Source organism: Pimephales promelas, chromosome 1, assembly GCF_988280905.1.
Source record: "Pimephales promelas chromosome 1, fPimPro1.hap1.1, whole genome shotgun sequence".
Classification (NCBI taxonomy): Eukaryota; Metazoa; Chordata; class Actinopteri; order Cypriniformes; family Leuciscidae; genus Pimephales; species Pimephales promelas.
The window spans coordinates 42,568,398-42,583,686 of record NC_142769.1 but is presented as its reverse complement, the minus strand read 5'-3'; the positions used below and the strand labels follow the sequence as shown (position 1 = coordinate 42,583,686).

Here is a 15,289-nt window from a genome sequence, read left to right as displayed (position 1 = left end):
ATGCCCACCTTTAGTAATGTCAAGTTGTCATGACCAAGAAGACTCTGACAGGTTATGATGTCTTGGTTTATGTCAAGGTGTCATAACAAAGACATCTCAAACAATGCCATATTTCCATTAAAAAATGTCATAATTTGTCTCATGTCATGATTATGAAGGTGTCATGTCAGTCTTATGCACACCCCTTCAAGTAAATTGTTACCAATATGTAACTCGTGTACAAACTCGTGTTCATAACTTCCTCAGTGTGTTCAAAATACTTTTAGGAATGGTCATTTAGCTTGAGTAGTGTTCAAAATAAGGGAAACCAACCCCTAAATACAAATCAATGAAAAACATTTAGCACTATAAGTAACTATCGAATTTACAATCATAAGAATGAACAACAGCAAAAAGAGGGTTGCACTTGCACTTTCCCTTGCTGGTTTATCTTCAGTCTCCATTCCAATCAGGTTAGATCCACAATTTCTTCACTAAAGGGGGAAACAACATTTATTAACAGAGTTCATCACATGAAGGTTTCCGCTCGACAGTCTCACTCTCTCTCTCACTCTCTCTCTCTCTCTCTCTCTCTCTCTCTCTCTCTCTCTCTCTCTCTCTCTCTCTCTGTGTATATATATATATATATATATATATATATACACAATAGTAATTGTGTATATTTCCAAAAACTTTCTTGTGTTACCTATTTTTAAATCACAGTTAAATGCTTTATTATTATTATTTTTTTTTATCTTTTTGGAAGTAAATCATTGCTTCAGTGGGTCTACATCATCTTCTCAGGGGCTGCACTGGTGGACATTGGTGAAGCCATGAAACAGATGGCTGATATTAAAGACGCCCTCGATATCAACGTGAAACAGAACTTCATTGACCCACTTCAGACTCTACAAGACAAAGACCTCAAAGAGATTGTGGTACGACATCATTTTGCTGTTTATTATCGTTTCATTTGAAGGAATTATTAAAAGTGCAAAAGGATTTTGCATTTGAAAAAGGTTTTTATACCTAAAGGTCTTTTGAAATGAGGTTTGAAACTCGCTTGAGATGACGAATCCAGGCATATCAGTGGCCTAGAAAAAGCTGCTTATGTGGAGCACGTCACCCCCTCATGGTGGCCGTTATTTAGACCAAGCAAATACTACTTATTTTATTTCCCTGATTTCCACTATTAGTAGACACTGTCATTTACAGAAAGAAGTTTGACTTTAAGGTTTAACATCATGTAGTTTGTGTTTAATATAGTGTAGTGAAATACAGCTATATTGACTAGGCCAATTAATTGATCAGATAATAAGTATCGGCCTGTAATTTTGCCTTCTTGGCCTATTACTTAATGAAAGCATGTTGTGTGATTTTCCCCGATAGCATCATTTGAAGAAACTGGAGGGACGACGGCTAGACTTTGACTATAAGAAGAAGCGCCAGGGCAAGATTCCTGACGAGGAGATCAAACAGGCTGTGGAGAAGTTTGAGGAATCCAAAGAACTTGCTGAAAGTAGCATGTTTAACTTTTTGGAGAATGATGTAAGGGGAAATTTTATCACTGTTGTGAACATTTTATTTTGGTTACACTTACAGTGAGGTTTTTACATCAGTGAATAAATAACATGAACTAACAGCGAGCAGTATATATATTTTAATATAATACATTTAATAACCTTTGTTAGTTTATACAAAACAACCTTTTCATTGTTTGTTCATGTTAAAATTTATTATTTTATTTTTATTTTCTGTTTTACAATATTTAAGTGAAACATTTCTATATATACACTACACTCACCTAAAGGATTATTAGGAACACCTTTCTTTCCAATTCTGACATTCAGTTTGGAGTTCAGGAGATTGTCTTGACCAGGACCACACCCCTAAATACATTGAACCAACTGCCATGTGATCGGTTGATAATTGCATTAATGATGCACTAATAGTCCTTTAGGTGAGTGTGGGTATGTATATATATATATTTGTCTTTAATCCCACATTTTAAAATTTGTTTCAAGTGTCCAAATACATTTTGGTGCCATTGTATTTATAAACTATGTTCTGCACTATAGCCTTTTCATGTATATTGCACATATTGTGTAATTGCACATACAGTTTTTTGTATGTTCCATAAATGTACTTAAAACAACTGCCATACAGCCACAGCACTGAAAATTAAAGTCCCCTGTAGTATTTAATCTAAATACTAAAGGGTGTAGACTTACATTCAAGCTATTTTAAGGCATGAAGATGATTTTGTTTAAGGAAAGAAACTTAAATATGTAATTTTGGTGATCAAATATCTTAGTATATGCAGTTCTATGAATATGTAAATTAGCCCCGCCTCCACTCACTCACAATAGATCAGAAATCCATTCGTTGATGATCACACATTGACGTGATTGGTTATAAGGTAGTTTGTGACGATTTCAAACCGCGATTATGAAACTGTGTTTGATTCACTGCAGTTTTAAGGAGAAAATACTCAGCAATGGTGTTGACTCCTGAATTTGCACATGGTTTGTCTTAAAGCATATTGAAAACACAACGTAGACATATAAACAACATTTAAAAGCTTGACTTTCACCACAGGGGGACTTTCTGTTTTGGGGTTAACCTCTGTAAACGTCATGTTTCTCATGCGCCTGTAGGTGGAGCAAGTGAGTCAGTTATCAGCTCTGATTGAGGCAGCTCTGGATTATCATCGACAGTCCTTGGAGATCCTGGAGGAACTCAACAGCAAAATACAGAACAGGTATATCTTCAACTGCACATGTTGAAAATCAGCTATATTCCCAGTCAATATTAGTCAATATCTAGTCATGTCAGTAACAGGATGAACTGTTGGTTTATTTTCACTGGTCAATAAGGAAAACATTTTGTGAGAAAATTGAAAAATGAATCTCTTTTCTTTTCTTTATTTTTTTTTTTTAAAGCCTGTTTTGTTCCACTATTCAAACCTTATTGTTGATTCCTTGCTTTAGACACCAGACAAAAAAAAATTTTGATATCAGTGTTAAAAAACAAAAATGTTTAAAGCTAATTTACAGCATTTTATGAGTTTATGCACCCATATTGGTATCTGCTCTCGCAGGATATCTACCGCAAGCAATCGGCCCAAAAAAGAGTTCAAGCCAAAGTCGATCATGTCCAGTTTGGAGACCTTCGAGAACACACAGCACAATGGACTTTCCCACACCTCATCTGTCAAAAGCACAGGTATCAACAAGAAACCATCTTGACAGCTCTCAAGAGGAGAGCTTCTTATGTGCTTTAATCTAAGCAAGAAAATCTGTCCCAGAAGAAGTGCAGAATATTTATTTTATATGTTATAATTTATCATAACATTTATTTGTTAAATCCTAAAACATTCACGTATTGTCTAGGTTAAAATAAACATTTACATATTTAAATGTGGTCTAATTTTGGATAATATTATTGAAATAATGCAGATATAGCATATACATATATAATATACTGTGTGTGTGTGTGTGTGTGTGTGTATATATATTTATATATTAGTATATATTAGTGACTATTAATCATAGTTCATGGTTAGTAGGTAAATGTATTATATTATAATATGTTATATTTTATTTATTATATTATATTATATTGAATACTTGGCATAATGTGGCTTTTTCCTCAGCTAAACCTTTGATATTCACTGCTTTGGGATTTTTTAGTCTGTCTCTTGCTTTTATTCTGTTATTATTGGTTATTATAGTCTGCATTAATGGTCTTAATTTAATTACAGTGTTATATAGTCAATTTTTGCTTTTGTATTCACCCGTTTCATTTATTGATTTTTATTTTATTAATTTTTTTATTCTGGCTGTTGTTATTTCTTAGTACTTTAAAATCAAGAGGATCATGATTGGCTTTCATTGTGTGTTGCTCTCATATCACCACCATCCTGTTGTCTTACATAATTCCTTCATATTCTTTTCAGATATCCAGGTCATCCACACTGTAAATGGAAAAAGTAGGTGGTAATGTTTATCATAGAAATGTTTTATTAATAGGACTATTATATTTCAGTTGCATCATGATGCATGTGACTTGAAAATTGGGACGATTTAAAACTTAAAAAGGATCAAAACATAAAGGGGTGGTGAAAGTAAGCAAAGTAAAACCATCAGAATTAAAACCAGACAGCGCTAAAATTCCCATCCATAATTCATAGATCACATGGTTGTTTTTGTGGTCATGTTCATCAACTGTGTTTCATTTGCTGAATTGTGTGTATGTCTCTGTCTCATGTTTGATCTCATGTGTTTTTGCTCTCAGTTGATCAGTTCACACACACGGCACCCACAGTACCCAATTTATCTTGGCCTGAAAGCCCCAATGGTAATTGCAAACGTGAGTATTGTCCTGTAGGATCATGCGTTGACACTTCACTGAATGTGAGGTTGCAATACCCAGCCCTATAAAAAGCAGGAGATGTGTAGTATTTTGTCAGTAATAGCAATTTGAATTCTGCAGAAATATGTGGAGCTTTTGTTGGATAACTGCGGTTGCAGATTTCATGTGAATATACTCGTCTCATCTACCCACACATCAACACTCAAACTACATTATTCCATGATTTTCTGTTACTTTCCTCTCAATAACCTGGTCCAATTTTAAAATGTGTTGTTCCGGCTGTTTGAAAGCAGCCCATAGGTGTTAAATATTTCATTTTAATCCCAATTTTCTCATCCTCTTGTGATTCAAGACTTAAATGACTTTTGTTTGTTCTTTGGACATAAAAATAATTTTTTAACAACATTTCTTGCAAGTGACCAAAAAACATAAAAACAGTCCATGCATCTTGTTCACTACTTACAAGTTAATGGACTATATTTGTGCATTATTTTTGTGCATTATAATTGAATTATATCTTTTTATGAAGAATAGACTGAATACGAATGAACATTAAATGTAATTAGAACTTAACTTTTGATCTTTTACACAAAGCTATAATATGACTTGGAATATAACACATAAATATAACATGTGAGACTTTTATGGTGCTTTTTTGAAGTTTGACAGAATATTGTTGTAAACTGAATCTATGAAAACCATTTTCATTACTTGAAATAAAATAAACATAGGGTTAGTTCACCCAAAAAAAAACAAAAATGTAATTACTCACTCTCATGTCATTCCAAAACCAAGAAAACAAGGAGTGATAGAAAGCTCTCAGATTTCATAAAAAAAAAGATTTATTGAGTATTTAATGACGGCATTTTCATTTTTGGGTGGACGAACCCTTTAAAGGTGCAGTATGTAATATTGATAGCTAGTAGTTGAAATGGGTACTGCAGACCAAATAACTGGCGGTAGCATTGTTTTTCAGAGAAACAAGTATTTGAACCTAGCATGTTTCCTAAATCTCTACAAATATATTTTAGTATTTTTATGCCTTTTTGAATAGTCAAAAAATGAAACACTGCACCTTTAACTGAAATGAAACTAAAATGAAAAATAAAACATAATAAAAAGCATAGACATTAAAAAAATATGAAAAGACTGCAAAAAATTACTGAAAACAGAAAATATAAGAGTAAAATATCATTCAAAATATTTACAAAATCAATAATTCAATATCAATGGTGCTACAAAAATCACTCTGAACGTTGTTGGGTGAACATAAAATAATTCCAGTGGAAAATGTAACAGCATATGGGTTTGGAACAACATGTTTAATAAGTAAACGGTGACAATAATTGAAATTATGGGTGAGCTAATCTTTTAACAAATGTTTAAATCTGTGACACGGTTGTGTTTTCCTCATTACAGAGATAGAATCACACATGGACCAGCCCTGTTGTCGATCGCTCTACGACTTTGATCCGGAAAACGAAGGTGAGCTGGGTTTCAAAGAGGGCGACATCATCATCCTCACCAATCAGATTGATGAGAACTGGTATGAAGGCATGATTAATGGCGAATCGGGCTTCTTCCCCATAAACTACGTAGAGGTCCTAGTGCCCCTGCCTCAATGAGCCGAGCCAACAACCATGGTCACTGACCACACAGCCAAACTAGACTGTCTCAACCGTCCACTCACCCAACATCCTCTGCTGCAGTGCATTCTCACCAATGAAAGCCTTGCTTTTTACCACAGACAATTTTGAAGCTTTCACATTTCAGTATTTATCTTATTACGTTTTCCCGGTGCCATGGTGCAACGTCTAGATTTTTACACTGCGAAAAAAATTGAATCAGTATTTATCTAAACATCTTTATAACAAAAACAGACCTGAACGTCATCTTAGGCCCTGTTTTCAGCTGGTATTAAGATGCGTTTAGTTGATCGGATCACAAGTAGACGAGGGAGACACATTCCCGATCACACCTGTCTCTTTTGTCCACTTCCAACCACTTCTCTCCTGATTTCTTTGAGGGAAGGGTCTATGGGCGGGTAAATTAGATCTTTCGATCTAATGTACGAAATAAGCTCACGCAATTTACATATGATAAACAGAAAACACACTGAGAGCAGCAGCTTTCGTTTCTGCTCCGATTGCCGCTTCTTAATGCCAGGTGTAAATAGGGCCTTGCATATCATGCAGAAAGTCAGTCCGTCACCTTTATTTATATAGCGCTTTTTACAATACAAGATTGTATCAAAGCAGCTTCACAGTGATAACATGAAAAGACAGAAAGAACATGATGTAGGGCAACAACTGACAATGTGTAAAATTCAAGATATAAGGCAAAAAAAAGCCCCTGCATGGGTTTTTGTCTTGAAGTGATATCATTCATAAAATGATTAATTAATTTATCACATCATGTCCTTAATGGTAACACTTTACTTAAAGGGGTTTGCATAAGACTAACTTGACACCTTGACACGTGTGTTATGAATATGAAGGAAGTTTTATTAATGTTTGTGACAACTGTCATAAAGTGTCATTCGCTCAGTTATGACATTTTTAATGCAAATATGACATTGTTTGAGATGTCTTTATGACACCTTGATATAAACCATAGCATCATAACCTGTCAGTGTCTTGGTCATGACAACTTGACATTACTAAGACAACACAACTTGTCATAAACATGACATAACAGATTAATTATCAAACTTAAGAAACCACCTAGCTTTATTGGTGAACATAACATTAAACTGTCAGGTTGGTTTTGACATTTGGTGTCATGAAGCCATTATAACTTTAAATGACAAATTCAATTTGTACCACTGTAGTTGAGGTTACGAAAAACATTCAGTTATAATGGCCTCATGACAGCCAATGTCAAAGCCAACCACATGACAGTTTAACTTAATTTTGTCAAGTTGTCATGATAAAGACACTGACAGGTTATGATATTATTATAGTTTATGTCAAGATGTCATAACAAAGACATCTTAAACAATGTCATATTTCATTTGCATTCAAAATGTCATTATTGAGTGAAAGACACTTTAATGACAGTTGTCATAAACATGCATAAACCTTACTTCATATTCAAGACATATATCATGTCATGGGTATGGAAGTGTCTTATGCACACCCCTTCAAGTAAAGTGTTACCCAGTTTTGTTTCTCCAAAATAAGATTTTAGGATGTTTAGCTATTTTTATAGGAAAACGATTGCGATTATTGGAAATACTGATTTATTTATTTTTTGCAGTGTAATTTCAATGCACGTGTTTATTTCAGCTTCAACGCAGCATTCACCTTGTTCATTTGGAAATGTGTTGCATCCAATGGGGTGGATTTGTATTTTGCTGTCTCCGTACGTTTTTTTTGTTTGTTTTTTTTGGCTCTGAAATGGGGTTTACCTGCCTGTAGTGGTCTTATGTGTTTTTTGAAACACAATTTTTCTAAAACTGTGACTATCTTGACTGCTACTCTTATGAATGTTTTACTCTTACTCTCTTCCTGTCTCCGTTTACAGACTTATTGTGATCTTAGGTATCATAGTAAGCATCGCGGGTGTTTTAATGGGTTTTGCTCTCTCGCGCCTTCAAGTGCTTTTTTTGAACGGTGGCTGTATTGCACTAAAGCTTTAGAATAACACACCCATTGATGTGCACATTTTATTTTTTGTGTTGTGTTTTTTGGTTTTAGTACATTGCACTTTCTACTGTATCTCTTTCTGCCATGTCGATAAATACAAAATTTTATCAGTCTTATCTTATGGAGTGCACAAAAAATATATATATAAATATATATTGAAATGGATCTTAACTTTGTACTGTATGTAACAATAACTTTTTGCTCGCCTATGTGGTTTGTTTGACCTATGTCGTACTCTGAATGACATTTGAGTTCTCATATTTGCAGATGTAATCAAACATTCTTGCCCTAGTTAAACTGTCCTGTGGTTATGAACTAAATTGGACATCTTTCGAATTCATGGACATGTTTGAAATGACGAAATTTGTCTCTGGGTTTGTCCACCAAAATTAGACTGTATTCTATTAATGTCAACATTATTTTTGTTTACTGAACAGTATGTTTTTCGTGCATGAAATGGGCTTTTTTTGCTTCTGTATTGGCCAGATACTGCCATCAAATGTTGTAATCATCTCAGACCAATAACTTTTTGACTTGTCATTCCCTATTGTATCTTTTTCGGGCCGAATTAAGCAGTCAGAGAGCAAAAAGGGGAAAAAAGAGAAAAAGTTTATGCTGAAAGCTGCAATGTGATTTCTGTGCCACTAACACCACCGAACCTGAGTTGCCAAAAGTACTATATTTTTGCATTTAAAAACAAAAAACACCAAAAAAACATCAATGATCATTCATGACTAGTTACAAGGCTTAATTTAATTCTTATAGGGTTAACCCAAACCCGCAAAAATATGAGCCGTAATAATAGTGATGCTTCCCTTAGCAAATACCACTTAAAATTTTCAAATAGGCCTAGATAATAAATAGTTCCTGATATGATTCAAATCACATTTTCAAGCTCTTGATTTGGTTTTGGATAAATTTCAATTATACTATATATGTGAAATAACTTGTTATATTTCTAAATTATTATTTACATTTTTTAAACTACAGACCTAATGTCGTTTTAATGATTCATCAAAAGAACCAGCTAAAAAAGTCATTTGTTCATTAATTAGGCTACACAAGTTTGTTTACTTGTCACTTTACACAGTTTGTTTTGTTGTTCAGCACAGAGATAATTTAATTGAAAGGTTTGTCTGCCATTATTTTACTAGACAGGAATGTTTAATCTCATTACATTCAATCCATACTGCAAGTTATCAGGAAAATATCACTTCTTTTTCTGCAGATTTAGCAGCGGGGACGCACAGTTACTGAAAAGCAGTGCCGCAAACATTGACACAAAAAAAGGATCGATCTTGGAATTAAAAAAAATTAAATTGATAGATATTGTTTAAATATTTTTACTTGTCCCATCTTCCATTGTTTGGAAAAACACGTTCTTCTCAAATCGACCAAAAGTTCATTTTACAGACCACTTAAACTAAACTGAGCACTATTTTGAAAGTGTCGCAGTGTTTACAATCCTCAGGAAGTCAACCTACATGACCGTTCAAAAGTTTGGGGATAGCTGAACTTTTTTTTTTGGGAAAAAAAAAAATATATATATATATTATTAATTAGCAAGGAACAATAATTGCTCAGAATGGCGTTAAAGACATTTATAATGTTGCAAAAATTCATTTAACCATTTTCTTTCGATCAAATAATTATGAAAAATGTGACTTAAAAAATAATGCTAAAAATTCAGCTTTGCCATCACATGAATAAATTACATTTTAAAATATGTTTAAATAGGAAACAGCTTTTTTATTGTAATAATATATTTTACAATTTTATGGTTTATGTATTTTTTCATTTAAAAAAATGCAGCCTTTGAACAGAAGAGACTTCTTTCATGTAAAAAAAAAAATCATTTAAAGAAACGACCCAAACTTTTGAACGGTAGTGTATAATTGCCTCAGCACAAAATACTGAAAAAAATAACACATGGCAGCTTTAAAGTCAAAAGTAAATGGATGTTCTAGTAAACCGAATGATCAGATTCTTACCGAAATAGACCCTGCACAAAAAAAAAAAGACCTGACTACTTTCTGAAGATGATTGTGAAAACATTATGAAATTGCTTGAATCAAAAAACAATGTGGCACCCTGATCATCTCGATCTCAAACTTACGACGTAGAATAGCTCTTTACTTCCAAACACTATTACTGACTCCTAAACCAATTGTACAGTGTTAAGAAATTTCTTCTCGAATGTTCATCACTACATCACTGAGTGAAAGGAAAGGCTTGTGAGTTGTTTTCTTTTTTGCTCTCTGGCGTAATTTATACACAAAATAGTTTATAGATGTTGTAAATGAATATATTATTACAAACTGTATATTGCATAAATAAATGACGTGGAAATACTGATTACATGGCTGATTGTACGTTGTATAGTTTATTTTTGCGTCTTTTTAAGCTCATCCAAACAAACGAGCAGCAGCTGCCTTAACATACACTAATACTGCGTAATCGAATTTAAGACTTTTCGAATAGTCCGTAATTGAGTTTATATCCAAACCTCAGTGCTCCTTTGTTTTGATTTCCTTTCTTTGTTTGGCTGCGATTTCCCCTTGAGCGATTGCGTTCCCCTGTAGGTGTCCTTGTCTTTCTTCGTCGAGCAGTTCCCAACACAGGTCCAGTCAGGCTGGTGGTCCACCACTAAATCTAGGGTTGGAAGCGAAGTAGTGCTGGTCACGTCTCTGAAAGTTAGAGAGGCTATGGACTGCGAGTCTTGGTTTATAGCGCCGTAACCCCTCCAGGAGCTTTCCTTGATGAGCATTGACTTCTTGATCATTTTCCAGCCCAGATGATTGAGCTCTAAGAAGTTGAGGAAGATGCAGAAAACACCTACGCAAAACATGAAGATCAGGAAGATGGTTTTCTCAGTGGGACGGGAGACATAGCAGTCGACCCTCTGTGTGCAAGGCGCCGCCGTGCACGCGAAGTGAGCCGGAACGTGGAAACCGAAGAGGAGCCACTGCGCCACGACGAAAGCGACCTCGAGGACGGTGCGGAAGCACACGTGGAAGACGTAGTACTTCGAAAGGACTCCTGGGATCTTGGATGGGGCGCCGGCCTCCCGCGGCGCCTGTGAGCTTTTCGGTCCGCTCTGGTTGGCGATGCCTTCGAGAACATCAGCAAGACTGTGACCCAAGTGCTTGTGCGACTTAATGGAGCAGCTGTCCGAGTCGCAACTGCGACCGTACGCTTCCCTCGCCTGCTCGCCCTCTGGATGCTTGGATAAGTTGTGCCACGTGTAGATGATGAAGCAGAGGGAAGGCGTCGACACCGTGATGATCTGGAAGACCCAGAATCGAGGCTGGGAGATGGGGGCGAAGGCGTCGTAGCAGACGTTGGGACACCCCGGTTGAAGGGTGTTGCAGACGAACATCTCCTGCTCGTCCGTATAAACGTCCTCCGTCGCCACAGCCACGATGAGCAGGCGGAAGATCACCATGACCGTCAGCCAGAGGCGTCCGATCATGGTGGAGTGCTGGTGCACGGCGTCCAGCAGCCGCTTGAGCAGCGTCCATTCTGTCATGTCTCTATGCACCGGCCTCCTGAAGTACAGCACCTGAAATAGACCCACTTTAGCTCTGTTGCCAGCAAGGACGGGTGTTTTCATGTTACAGCTCTGGCCAGAGAGCGAAGGTGCCATCACTGCTCCCAGCCATCCCTTTCTCCTTCAGAGATAAGGCCTCCGCTTGGGACAGTGCCGGCCACTTCACATTGGTCACATGGTGCTGTCGCTTGTCTTTAGAGTCCATTTACAAACCGCGGGAGAGACGGCACTCTTCCTACTCTCGATAGCGTCGGCAGATTACGCTCTTTTCAGATTGCCGCCGTACGTGATAGGATGGGTTCCTTCTGAAGGCCACTTTTAAAAATACGCCACAGATAGCGGATACGTGCATGCGCTAATCTACATACTTTAAACTTGGCATTGTGCGCTATGAATTTTGTTGGCTCTTATGACAAATTGCTTATGTTGCTCAGTTGTAAGATGCTTTGGATGAGTGTCTGCTAAATGGATCAATTCAAGTGTGATTGTTGCCTAGTGCATGATTTTGTCAGTCATGTTTGTAATCGGTTTGAATCAAGTTAAAATTATATACCGTTCAAAAATGTATGTTTTTGAAAAAGTCTCTTATGGTTACCAATGTTGCTTTTGTTTGATAAAAAATACAGTTGAAGCATTATAATTTTGACGTATAAATTGGTACACTGTAAAAAATTATTTTTTTTGGTGAAGTAAATACTACTGAAAAAAAAACAATGTAATTTGTATGAAAAAGTTAGTTCTGGCAATAATTTAAAAAATGAAGTAAATTCCATATCAGTACTTAAATCAAGCGAGTATATGAAAGTGTAAATATCAACTCGATAAAATTAAGTAAAATTACTCAACTTTTCTGATACTGGGGTTCCCATCATGCACTGGATGTTGAATAATTATTGAGGTTCATTTTTCACTGGTTTCCAGCTGTATTTACACTTTTTTATCATTTATTTTTGTTGTCAGTATTAGTAACTTGCCATTTTGTGACATTTCGAGTACATTTTTAGCTCAAAGTGACAAAAACGACCCAATAATTGTTACCGCCATTCTGTATTGTCTAAAAAGTATTGAGGTCTTTACATTCACATGAGGCTTAATGTTTGACATGATGTAATATAAATTACTTAGATGATCTAAGTAAAGCACATACTATAAATGACTAATACAATTCAATATTATTGTTTTAGTGGAATGTAAGGCAAAGGAAATTTCAAATAAATCGATATTAATCAACCTTTTACTAGCCAAGTTAAAATGACTTATTTTCAGTAAAGTTTACTTAATTCCATATCCCAAGTAAAGGCGGGCATACACTGTGCGATGTCTGTGCGATTTCAGCAAGGTACCTACTCACACTGAACGAGTAAATCGCATGCGATGCAAAGCCAAAGTTCAGGATTTATGTGCTCACACTGTACGGTCCGATCGTCGAGCTGCGACTTCACTGCTCACACTATACGTGTAATATCTGCGATAACCCCCTGGATTGCGCCTATTTACGTGTATGTATCCAGGGATATTGTCAAAACAAGCATCTGCTAGTATCAAGATGATTTAGCATTTTCAATTTATACATTTAATTATTATTGGTATTATTGTATTATCATTATTATAGGGGAGGCCTAATTTTATTATTAAATTGAGCCGCTATTATAATTAATTTGCCACGCAATATTTTCACAGCACATAACCAACGTGCTGTGAGGATAATAAAATATTACATAATCTTACTCCCCATTAAAAATTGTCTAAAACATTTAGGTCGATTACAATGAATTATAGGCATATAAAATAACTATTAACAGTCTATAATATGTCCGAACATTGACATAATTAATCATCAATGAAAATTAAAAACAGGTTTATTTCAAAAACATTGTTTGACAAATTAATAAAAGAGGTGTTACATCGCAGGTGGCTTGGAAGACGTGGGTAATATTATCCATTTTGCAACACGAACTGGAGGTAAACAACAGTAATTTGTAGCTAGTTTGAACTACAGAACTTAAAGATCTCCCTCTTTTCGTTTTTATTTTATTTATTTATTTTTTGCTGCAGATGAAATGGTTAAACTTCTGTTTTCGCGCAGGTGCAGTGAGGGAAAAAACACTGAGTTTAGGGCAATCGGTTCGTAGCTTTGCTTCAACTGTGCGATATAGTCACGAGGAGCGACCAAAATTTCTGACATGCCAGAAATTCATCCGACCATCCGATTGTCGATCGTGAGAGGTTAATCGCCTCTCGTTTCTCCCTGTACACTGCACGAACATTGCACGACAAACGACGCACGACAGAGCTGAAAATCGGTCCGACAGGAAAAAGAGTCGCACGAGTCAGAATTCGGCTCAAAATCGGACGAAAATCGCACAGTGTATTCCCGCCTTAAATTTCACTTAAAGATTTCTAATTAAAGCTACGGACTAAGATGTTTACTTGGCAAATCTTTGTAAATTTACTAGCATTTTCTGAGTGAAAAAAGTTGCCAAGCTTTTTTCAAGTAAATCCTACTCCAATTTTTTTCAGTGTATGCAATTTATATGTTTGTTTTCTATTATGATTTTTTATAATATATATCATTTATTCCTCTGATGGTGATGCTGTATTTTCAGCATCATTACTCCAATCCTCAGTCACATGATCCTTCAGAAATCATTCTAATATGCTGATTTGCTGCTCAAGAAACATTTCAATGGTTTCAACACATTTTTTTTATCCGATTAATGCATCCTTACTGAATTAAATACATTTTTTTTTAAATCTTACTGCCCCAAAACCTTTGAATGGTAGTGTATGATAGTAAATTTTACCAGTATAGGATAGCAGAAATAAAATCCAACACTGATGATACTGTTTGTTTACAAAAGTGATAGCAACTATTTTGAATCTTAAACTAAAATAGACAGATGATAGCACTTATCTTCATGGTATCTGCTAACTGGCCCCCTTTGATTATATGAGCCCTTAAAAGGTCTGAAACGAGTGGACGCTAAAGAAAAATCAGTAACCAGGGGCTCTGTTTCCAAACAACTTAAAAGCCAACTATGTAGACAGTAAGGCAACTCACTAGGTAGTACCTTGAATGATTTGGTACACTAGATTGCCAGTAACTCCATGCGTCATACAAATAGCATTCCTAGAGCAAAGTGCTGGAGACACAACTCACAATTGATTTCAACAGAGCTTGGAGTTGGCATGTAGTTAGCAGCGCACAGTATAAAAATGGTTGAATGGTCTAACTTTTAATTTCATAATTTATAATTAAAAAAATAATAATTTTGTTCGCCATCTTAAGTCTTTTCAGCCCTTCGCAATGCATTATGGGGTTGTCTACTCAGAGAGGAATGGATCTGATGCTGCCTTAGAAAGAGAAAACATACAGTATCATAGAAGCTGTCATTCACATTAAATTTGGAAGCACCTACAATATCTTAAAATGAAACAAACAAACCATGGACTAACAAAATGGTTGTAAAATATAGTCAAATAAGACCTATAGCAAATGAATGGGTAATAGGCAAAAATTTACAAATCATCCACGATGCAGAAAAAAAAATGCACAGGAATGACGGGGCGACCCTCTAAAATAGAGTACAAAACGGACATACCCAAACACAAACTCACTTACACAAATGGTCTGGCTGTAACAATGTGGCAAAATTGAGCCAGAAGACTCAAATAGGAGGTTGAAACCAGACAAAGCATTTCATTTTTTGTAAAAGAATTTATTGAATTTTGATGTTAT

General features: G+C 35.5%; 2 protein-coding genes across 3 annotated transcripts in view; one reads left to right on the top strand and one right to left on the bottom strand.

Moving 5' to 3' along the window:
* sh3gl3a (SH3-domain GRB2-like 3a) overlaps positions 1–10,355 on the top strand; it is a 38,548-nt gene extending 28,193 nt beyond the window's left edge. Inside the window, exons 5-11 of one of the 2 annotated variants that reach the window (XM_039659929.2) lie at positions 784–917; positions 1,369–1,527; positions 2,637–2,740; positions 3,080–3,204; positions 3,938–3,970; positions 4,276–4,350; positions 5,773–10,355. In XM_039659929.2, the coding sequence (XP_039515863.2) occupies positions 784–917; positions 1,369–1,527; positions 2,637–2,740; positions 3,080–3,204; positions 3,938–3,970; positions 4,276–4,350; positions 5,773–5,978 (836 nt within the window). In that variant the 3' untranslated portion in view covers positions 5,979–10,355. The remainder of the gene's footprint in view (positions 1–783; positions 918–1,368; positions 1,528–2,636; positions 2,741–3,079; positions 3,205–3,937; positions 3,971–4,275; positions 4,351–5,772) is intronic. The other variant, XM_039659930.2, reaches the window with a different exon arrangement.
* Positions 10,356–10,494: 139 nt separating this feature from the next.
* gjd6 (gap junction protein delta 6) lies at positions 10,495–11,646 on the bottom strand. Its single transcript, XM_039659653.2, has one exon. The coding sequence runs from the start codon at positions 11,644–11,646 to the stop codon at positions 10,495–10,497; it is 1,152 nt and encodes a 383-aa protein (XP_039515587.2).
* Between the last annotated feature and the right edge of the window lie 3,643 nt (positions 11,647–15,289).